Here is an 11,409-nt window from a genome sequence, read left to right on the forward strand (position 1 = left end):
TAATAACTATATCTATATAAGGTTATCTTTCGAGTAGTTACGTTAAACTTCCGTGGTTTGCCAAAGCTATTATAAATAATATAATATTGTGTGTAGTCCTTAACGGGAGCTCTAGGCTTACTACGTTCCTAGGTGCAATTGATTACAAATTTATAAGACTTTGCCTATATATTTATTACCTTATAAAGAGCCTTAATTGTAGCCGTAGGAGGTATTGCGCTAGAGGGTAGGTTTATAATTATATTTCTTTAATTAAGAATTCGGTTTCTAATTCACTATCGTTAGAATTGGGTGGCCGTACGTTAGAATCGAGGGTATTACTATTAGAGAAGCTTTCCTACCCCTCCTCCTCCTCCTCGTATAGGTAAGGTCGATGGGCGGGGGCGCATTTACTTCCTAGGGCGACACTATCTTTTTATAAGGTAATTTGAAGGGAAAGCCTCCCCGCACCCTCTTGAATCCTAGACGTACCCTCCCCCACCCAGAAAAGTGGGACTACAGCTGCATGACACCTGACACTGAAAATCCTGTTTTTGCACGCTAAATTTCGTCTTCTCAATGTCTACTAACATTCCTCTATATTAATTGCCCGCGTTTTCTTCCTTCTTTCTTGCACGGCCATTAGCACTCATCACTACTACATCCGTTGCACTACAGCTATTACTACTATACCCGCTATTATTATACCCGTTTCTACTATATATATTTATTACTACTCTACCTATTACGTACTAATCTCAATAGCTACCTCTATTAAGTACCCTATAGGTCCCAAGCCCCTTCCCAGTGCAAAGAAAGGATGTAGCTATTTTGTGGTAGATTGGGATTTTCAGCAATATATTCAGGTTCATCATAAATTACGAGATTACCCGCTAAAACAGCCGGTATTATATAACAGCTGTCATTAAGTGGGACAGGGTACGTCTAGGAAAAGGGAGGGTGCGGGGAGGCTTTCCCATTTTAAACGTTAAAGAAGGTTAGTTAATGCTTTTAATAATTAATGCGATTGATATTTATGTACGTGCGGTTAGTTCTAGCCTGTTCTGGTGTTTATAGCTTGCTTGGTAGTAAAGAGGAAGTAAAAAGAAGGTTAAGTTGAAAGGTATGTTCAAAAGAAGGGGTTCTACTAGTTGATTGGGCTGGGTACTGTTTGTATGGAAATGCTGTTGTATAACTACTGTCTGATTGTATTCAAGGTTGGTAAGAGAAAAGCTGCACGTTAAAACCTAACCCGATGGGTGCCCCCGTAAGACGACCCGGGTGCCCCTAGAGTAAATGCTATAATTAAAAGCAATATACTAATTATTCGTATAAAGTAATACAAATAACCAACCTTTACTATGCTATCCCGGATTATTGATTATATAAACCGGTATTAATATAATACTACGTACTATCTATAGTGCTATAAACTTCCCGATAATTCGATGAGCGCTGAGGCCGTATATCGTTTCAACTTCCCTCGGGAAATATACGACAGACTGTATATTACTTGTGAATTCACCCTATTAAATAATATATTCGATAATATATGCAATAATACTGATATCAATAGTTAGAACCCTACTATATTGCTAAGGTGGTTGGCTAATACTAATATCTCTCTATATACTAATATTTAAACCGTCCTTCATTATATCGCTAAATACTATTCGAAAACCGAAACGAAATCTCTATCTTACTAGTAACTTACAATCTAAATTCTTCCGTATATTTCGAACTGTAGGCCACTACTATCCTTCGTAACGAAATTAATAAATAAACTACTACTTAAAAGAAATTAGTCTACTTAGGAAGTCTATTATCATTTTCTATACTTACTCCTATATAAAGGTATAAGGGTAGTCCGCTCTATAGATTATCGACCTAGGGAAGATTAGAACCCATTTACCGTTGAGGTTAATAACGAAGTATAAGGTTATATTGCACAATTTAACAAATAATTTTAATACAATTATTAATTTACCGACTTAATTTACTTTTAGTTTTATATATATACCAATTAAACGATTCGGCTATAGCGTTTATATAAGGAGCTATGTATACTAAAATGTATGCCTAAATATAAGGGGGATATTACATCTAGTACTTATTAAGACTTTTACTATATTAAAATAATATTATATTACCTTTGTTATTTTAATACTAATTTAAAGGTAATCGACGGGGTAGTATATACTACTTAGTCTAAGGCCTACGACTATTATTGAAATATTTATAATTAATATAAATACAACTACAATAGGGAGTCATTTGAACTACCGCCTAAAAGTAATATCGAAGTTATACCGCCCAACGAAGAAATATAGTAGGATAATTAGATACGTATAGCTCAGGAAGCCCCGGATCGACCTATAAGCCTTAATAAAGATATTAATCTTCTTAGCCGACGCCCTATCAACTTCGAATATAACTAGCAATCCTATTACGGATTATATAATAATATTATAATTAATATCCTAGATTATTAGAAAGGTATAAAATTTAATTATCCTAAAATATTTAAAGCAAATATAGTTACCGGTACTATAATAGACGGCCTTAACCCCGAGTAACGCTTTATTTACAATATATCCGTCGGATATTACAAAGTATTTTTTCGTAATAATAATCCTTTACCCCTAAGAATATAGTTCGTTAGTAAGGGTAGTACTAATAAATCATATATTATTCGACTACTCTCCGTTCGCCTAGAGGAACTAACTCCTAATAACCGCCGATATACCAACGAATAAAGGCTTCCTATCGTTATACGGGTTACTCCTACTAGTATAGTAGCTGATAATATTAATAGCTCTATATTATATTCGATACTTCGGCTACCTATTTCAAAAAATAATACTATACTACTGGACTTAAGCCCTAATAATTTAGCGTCTTTGCAATTAAAGCTTTATTATTTATTTTATTTAATTATAGACGAGAAATCGATGATCGGTCTTAAAATAATTTATTACCTAGATTAGTAGTTGAAGAAGGCGTTTCCTAACTACAATAATACTTTGTTGAAAATAGGAATATTCTTTTAATAGGAGATTTCTACTGATTTACCCCCTATAATGGAAAAGGCCTTAATTAATACAAAACCAAACAGGGAGTTATCGCTTTAAAATATAGTAGGGAAGTTAGCGTACTATTCATTCGATTATACTATTAAATTGAAATAGATTGTCCGGTAGGGAAGTAATAAATAGGCGGTGTTTCGAAATATATTTAAAGGTCTACGGTATTCGCAGCCTACTCGAGAGCATTAGGACCTCCTATCTATATAGGTAAATACCAATCTACAATAGCAAGGGTATAATATTAATATCTTCGAGGATGTATTATATATATATACTTAATTAATACCCAAATTAGAAATTACAACTAAGACTACCTTAAATTGTTCGGCGCCCCGGTAATTCAAATACACGCCGATCATACTAATTCGAAGGCTAGCGAAATTAAATCTATTTATACTAGCAACCTTTATAAATAACTGTCTCTAATTATTAGCGTTAAAATTATATTTACTAAAAACGTTTAGACTGAAAAAGGGTTAGTAAATAATACTATTAGCACTATTCACAATATCGCTTAGTATTATAATAACTAACCTGGAAAAGTAGCGCTTTATACTCTATTATTATATTTTCCTAATTATACTAATCCTCCCTATTTCAAATAGGAGGGTTTTAATACAAATATCGTACCTATTTTCCGCTCTATTCGGGACTTTATAAAAATTTCTACTTATTATACGAAAAAATAGTTCCTTATTACTATTATTCATACTATTATAATATATGAATTGTAGGGTACGATTATTAATACTACTATCCTAGATATATTAAAAACTGACTTTACCCCTAGCCTAACGTATATCGCCGTTTCGAGAGTAAAAACGCTATAGGGTATAATATTCGATTGCTCTTTTAATATTAATACTATACGGACGAAAGGTAGCAAAATTTAATTTGAGTACTATACCGACGTTATTCGGAGGCGGCCTTAATGAATATTACTTCCTACTCTAGTACCGGTAGTACTAGCACTGGCAATATAATTCTATTACCGATTCTATACACCTTAGTTATATTTAATTAATATTAATAGTATATAATTAATATATATTCCCGTACGGACGTTACCCCTTTTCTATTTCCTGTTTCTTTATATTCGCAAGACGACCGCCTTTTTATTTTATATATCGCCTTATTTCTTTTAAAATAAATATTAATATTACTCGCTCCTAGTAGTAGTACCGTTATATTAATACCGTCCTTATCAACCTTCTCTCTACTACTACTATAGCGCAAATTAAACGCTAATAGCGCCTTTATAAAGATATTTAATAGTCCTACCGCTGGCCGGTCCCTATTATTACTATAGCGTAAATCAATTACCGATAATACCTTTACAGAGATATCTAATAGTCCTACCGCTAGCTAGTCCCTATTACTACTATAGCGTGAATCAATCGCTGAAGCACCTTTATAAAAATATCTAATAATCCTACCGCTAGCCGGTCCTTATTACTACCATAGCGCGAATCAAACGCCGATAACGCCTTTATAAGAATATCCAACAATCCTACTATTAGCTAGTACCTATTAATACTATAGCGCGAATTAATCGCCGATCTATTGGAGTAGTACTAATGGCCTAAATAAAGGCTATCGCCGAATACTTTACGCTTAGTAAGGTAGTAGTTATATGTATAACCTAAATAAAGGCTAAAATCGCCGAATACTTCACGCCTAAGGAGGTAGTAGTTACAAGTATAGCCCAAATAAAGGCCAAGACCGCCGAATACTTTACACTTAATAAAGTAGTAGCTACGGGTATAATTTAAATAAAGGCCGATTACCGATTCGTTTAAATAAAATACGTAGGTACACTATAGAGCCAGTATATAGCTAAATACTCTTCCTAATATATATACCCTTATTATATAAGCGGAGGTAGGTTTCGTTTCAATTACGATAAGAATTAGCCGTTCCTAAACCTCCCTAATGCAAATAGATTATTAATAGTAGAAAAGTACTATTTAAAGCGTAGCTATTATATATACAGTAGTAACTATTTAGAAGTCCATCGGGACTAAATTACTTAGAAATTTACTAAGAGTAGGCCGAATAATCCCGAATAAGAATTTTTATCATAGAAAATACGTACTACGTTCCTTGGGAAGCGTTGACCTTCTATAATTCATCTTTATTTATTTAAGTAAACTATTGAAAATATATTTATTAGGACTAAATTGCCTAGAAATCTATTATTCCTCGAAAGGCGTTAACCTTCTACACTTCATTATTAATCCCCGCTCATTCGGTCAAACAAGTGAAAATATATTCATTGGGACTAGATTGCCTAAAAGTCTATCGGGACTAGAAAAATCTATTTTAGTACCCTCTCTCTCCCTTCGAGAGGGAGGTCCTATACTAAAAAAAGAATAAGAAGAGGCTTTAACTACGGAGTCTTCTTTATCGTTAACTATAGTAAGAGGTTATAACGAGGCGGAATTCTATTTATATCATTAGTAGAGGGTTTTTAATAAATTTTAACGGTTATTTTTATATAATATATTGGAGGGTAGATTGATAAGTGGAAGGTCGATCGATAAGTAGAAGGACGATTGGTTTGGGTACGAAGTCCGTTTTACGGTAATATATTCGATATATTCGAGTGTATATAGATAGTTCGACTATATATACCCGATTTAGCGGTTTATATAATAGAGATAGGTAATCCTTAAATTTATTATTTCATCTTTATTACTATTACAACCTACCTAATAAATCCCGTTTATATAATTACTTACCTACCTACTTATTTACTTACCCGTACCCTTATTAGTTATAGGTTTTATATATCGTTTAGAATCATTTTACTCCCCTCCTTTCTCTTCTTTTCTTCCCCAAACTATACTATATACAACTATATAAGTAATTATTAGTATTATAGCTATTTTTCCCTTCTGCTTTATTAGCCTAATTAATAATTCTTATATAAATATAGTATCTTCTAATATATCTCTGCCTATTAGTTCTTTTACGTCTATATTTGATTTAGCCTAGCCGCCCGCCCCCAAAATTCCTACCCGCCCTCCTAAGCTTGCTATACCTACTAACCGCCGCTACTACTACGAAGATACTTCCCTAAATACTCCGGCCGCTATTACTACCACTAATCGCTCATTTTAATTACCCTAATATCCTATTAATAAATTTCTTCCCCGCCGCACTAGGTTATTAGAGAAGGAAAAGGCTAAGGAACTTATAGTTACCTCCCCCTCTATAAAAAAGAAGAAAATTATAAATTCCTTTTTTTCCCTTTTTTCTTTTATATTCAATTATAATATTTATTATTATATCTATTAGGATAATAATAATAAAGTCGAGGATAATAGTCGTAGTAGTAGCTTTCTATACGGTTATTTGTATAATATTCCGTATTAATATTGTATGTAGAATAAGTACTATTGTATCGAGCTTAAAACGGGTAAAGGAAAGAAGTATTATATCTATACTTAGAAGAGGGTTAATTGCAACCCTAGACGTTTCAAGATGTATATAGTATATTGGGCGTTGTAGGACATTAGAGATATTAGTAACGATAGTGCTATACGCAAGTACTATAATAATATTTTTAATACTATTAGCCCTATAGTTCGCTTAGAGAAGGCTGGCGTTATCCCCCCGTAAAGTTTTTCTTTTTAATTCTTTTTTTCCTTTTTTTTAGCAATTTCTTTTTAGTAACAATGGCTCACATAAGACTATAGTAGCTTTATCGACTTTACCTTCGGGTATAAGACTCTTATCATCCTTTGTATTTATAATAATAAAGTTCGTCGTTTTACTTCTCTTATCCCCAGTCCTATCCCTCCGGCTTTTAAAACTTTTACTACCCCCCCAGCCCTCGCCCGCTAAGAAAACCTCCCTCCCAACCACTCTCTCCCTACCCCCCCTCCCCCCCTTCACTAATTATATTATCCCCCCGGCCCTCCCTATTTCTACTCTAATCAAGTACCTCAATTAATCCATCATTAAAGTTTATTTTATAGTGCTAAAGAGGGATATAAAATACTATTTTAAAGTACTAAAGTAATTCTAAGAGTAGGAAAAGAAGAAGAAGGAGCTGGATACCGCTATTACTAGTGATTTAGAGGTTCTTCGGCCTTTCGGCTCTTATTCGTTCAAGCGGCCTAACCGGAATTAAGGAGGATAAGAAAGATAAGAAGGATAAGGAGGAAAAGGATAAAAATAAAAATAAAAACGTTTATTTAATTACTAGTATATCAATAATAACCTATCTTTACTTTTCTTTTTTTCCGCCTTCGGGTATAAATACTAATACTTACTATCTTACTCTCAACCTATTTACATATCTTAATTTATACTATAAATAATCCCCGGTTCTATATATAACCATATACTTCTTAATTTCTACATCTTTACCTACAAGTAACCGCCTAAATATTTAATTATTAATTATTTATACTAACCTTAATAGCTTAAAGATTTCAATAGACTTATTATCAACGGAAATTGAATAGAAGTAGATTATTAATCCTTAAAGTACTATTAGTTAGTACATTTTTACAAGCATATAATTTAGTATATTACTTTAAACGGATTAGGAAATTAGAAAGACTTACAACCTTTTTTCTTTTTAATAAATAAATTTATCTTTAAGTAGCAAGGCCATCTTAATACTAACCCAGCTGATTATAATCCATTAGCGCTTAATAGTGATTAAATTATAATACTTTTCCTCTTCCTTAGTATATCCTTTAAGCGCTCCTCGAATTACAAATTATCATCCTCCAATATAATTAACATACTAATATTTATAGTAACTGGTTAATAATAGAAGTAAGCGAAAGTATTGAAAATAATAGGTATACGAAATAAATAGACGGATAAAAAGAATAAATAGTAAATAGAATAGGTTTATAAATATAAAAAATACCGACTATAGAATAGGATAGAGTTAATATTTTTGAAGCGCAGCTGTTATAGTCTAGAGAAAGAAGTGTATTAACACGAAGTGAGCGAGCATAGCGGAGCTTCTCTCTAATAGGGCGACACCCCTGTCATTAATCCCTGTAAGTTCTCTATCCTATGAGTAACCTGGTCGTCGGGCAATCCGTTCCTTAGATTGGTTAGAATCCTTCCCGCCGCAATTCGCTCCTTTATTTGGTCAGAGCCTGTTGCGTCCGCTCCTTTAATTAGTCAAAGTCCATCGGGCCCGTACTTATTATTAATCAGTCAGCGTCCGTCTTTCTAAATAATATAAAACAAAGTTCTATATTTAATCTCGTAAATTAACTATATATTGTAAATCTTTATCAATTCTGGAATAGGCTATTTTATAGCGGTTATAGGTATTTAGTATTTACATCGGTAAATAAACATTTAGAGTGCGTACTAGTAAATCCAATGAGGGTCCCCGGGGGTATCCCCCGGGTGTCTCTCCCTTAACCCTAACCCTTTTACTAGGGGTCCCCGGGGGTATCCCCCGGGTTTATTTCTTCTAACCCTAACCCTTACAATAGGGGGTCCCGGGGGGCGGCAGCCCCCTAACAATATAGAACCCACAAATTCTTTTCTAAATTCTACACACACGCGCATTAACTTCCACACAATCGAACTCGACGCTATTTAATCGACTATTTCTTTTTCTACCTACTTCTATTAATTAAATAATTATTATAATTTATAAATATTATATTTTGATCCGAATACCTTATTAATAATATTCTTAGCTATTTATATATTAATCGACTACTTAAACCCAACTTCCTTTATATATAAGCAATTGCGTTCGATCGATATACAATTTAGTAATTAATATATTTATAATATAAATACTAAATAGTATTCGAATAATAATCTACGATCGATAATCGACTATATATACCCGACTTCCTTTATATACCCGCGATTACCCCTAAAACGCTTAATTCCTAATAACTATTGTATTTTCTTAGAGTAACTAATACTAATATTCATTTGTATAGTATTTCTAATTAAATTTATTATCCGTGTTATAATACTTGTTATAGCTATATCCCCTATACTAATCGGTATTATAAATATAAATATCATAATATATATTATTGTAGAATATAGCTTCTCTTAACCTATTTAGCCCCGAACCTCCCCTATCTATACAATTATCCCCCTTTAAATAAAGCCTTTAAAATAAAGAAGAAGAAATTAAATTGAAGTATTATAAAAACTATAAAAGAAACCTCCCTTTATTTAAATTCGCTGGAAAGAGGGATCTAATTAGGTTAGTTTAGTAATACTTTCAATATTATAATCTCTAAGGAAAACGTACAGCGAATTTACTTTAGGCTATAAACTTTATTCGTAATTATATTAATATACTAAACCCGGCCGCTTCTATACCTAGTATACCTATTATTCCAGCTCCTCCAGCTCCAGCTCCCCCAATTCCAATTCCCCCGGCTCCCCCAGTTTCTATTTAGGAAGCTCCTATAGTGCCTATAGTACGCTGTTTATAATCCTTAACTCCTACCCCTACCTCTACTATCCCGGCTCAATAATTAATATAGAATACTACTATTAATAGCCGTACCTATACAATAGTATTACGAATACCCGTACTACGAATAATAGGGCCTTTATTTCTTAGGAGAGGTATAGATTTATAAGATTTACCCCTTATAGTAGAAGTCCGCCGAGCGTATAAAGTTATTCGTAAGGAATATTATTAACGCTAGCGCTAAAATAAAAATATATTATTTATACCCTCCCTCCGAATACTATATAATTTATAATTATTATCCTTAAATATATTAGTATCAAATAACCCGGCTAGGCCGTCAGGGAATTAAATAAATATAAGGGACGGTCATAATACTGATAGAAATTATTCTAATAAGAATCCGGCCTAGGTTGAATACTATAGGTATCGTTTTATACGTCTAATAAATATCCGCTATTAAAACCCAAGTTTTACTAATTTTTGTATTTATTCTATAAATATAGTAATCGAGTTAGATAAAGATTCTAGTAAATTAATACGGATAAAAAATATTATTAACTTTATTTCTACTAACTCTATTAGTAGAGTGGGTTTTTTATCAGTAATATTAGTATAAATAGCGCTAGAGTAAATTTATTAATGTTAATAGTTGTAATATAGTTCGATGTTTAAGGTATCTTTAAAATAATTAAGAAGAAGATGAGTAAAATAATAACCGCTAAAATTCTAATAACTTCTTATTATTATAATTATAGGATATATTATTATCCTAATTATTTTTCCCTATTTTATTTAATCCATTCCCCTTTTTATTTTCCTAAGTATTAACCCCCCTTCGTTTATAGGGTCCTACTCTAGGGATACTAGCACCCTCTAAACCCCCTTACCTTCGAACGGCTACCCTAAGAATACTTGCTACGCCTAATAATATAAGTATAAATATAAATATATAGTATCCCGAATTTATAATCCTCTAACCCGAATTAGAAAATCCGGTAAATTGAAAATATATACTTTATTCTAACCCCCCCCCTTCAAAAGTAGCACCCCCCTCTTCTTCCTAACTATTATTTCTAAAATTAGATAATCCCTAACTGTAACGAAGGTTATATAAATATATTTAATAATATTATATTTAATATTAAATAAAAAGAATATATCTTATACTATAAATAATAGTTGGATTTACATTTTAAGCGTAGTATATATAAATATTATATAAATAGGCGGAAAAAATAAAGACCTACAGACGTACTGTTTTACTTCGCCGAGAATTTTAAAGACTTTAGTAATATAAATCCGGCTCTACCTAAACTTTCCCCCGTTGAAGAGTAGTTGATTGCCCGGGTCTATATTTATATTAACGTTTATTTTATTAGGGGGGTTTAATATTAGTACTATAATTATATTTTTAATTTTCTTCGAAATATTAATTTAGTATACAACCGTCTACCTCTTTTCCTAGAAGAGTTTTATATTATTATATTTTACTTACGAAATACAAATAACTAGGAATAAATTAGGAAATAATTTTAATATAATTATTATATTAATAGGCGGAGTGTTTAGATATAGCTAAACTACTTAATAGAGAATTACCCCGGGTATTATAATATTATTATCGATTAGACTCGTTTTTCTCAATTCCCAAAGGAGGGTAACGTCTTTAATCGATTTACTCCTTATATTCTTAAAGAAAATATTAAAATTAATAAAAATAATATAATTAATATTAATAATAAAGAAGTAGTCGCTATACTAAACCTTATAGGTAATTAAACCCAGTTTAATTAATTTATTAACTAACTAAATAAATAAAGGTAAGGGTAGCAATCTAAATATCTACCTCTTTAATATATTAATATTAGTCCTATATATAGTCCTAAACTTCTTTTACATTTTACTCTA

General features: G+C 31.9%; 1 protein-coding gene across 1 annotated transcript; it reads left to right on the forward strand.

Moving 5' to 3' along the window:
• Window positions 1-2,747: 2,747 nt before the first annotated feature.
• On the forward strand, window positions 2,748-2,966 carry NEUTE1DRAFT_35188 (uncharacterized protein; the record flags this gene model as incomplete). Its single annotated transcript, XM_009848794.1, has 1 exon — window positions 2,748-2,966. A coding segment is annotated over one exon (219 nt), but the record flags the coding sequence as incomplete, so codon positions are not given.
• Between the last annotated feature and the right edge of the window lie 8,443 nt (window positions 2,967-11,409).

Source organism: Neurospora tetrasperma (assembly GCF_000213175.1).
Source record: "Neurospora tetrasperma FGSC 2508 unplaced genomic scaffold NEUTE1scaffold_1, whole genome shotgun sequence".
NCBI lineage: Eukaryota > Fungi > Ascomycota > Sordariomycetes > Sordariales > Sordariaceae > Neurospora > Neurospora tetrasperma.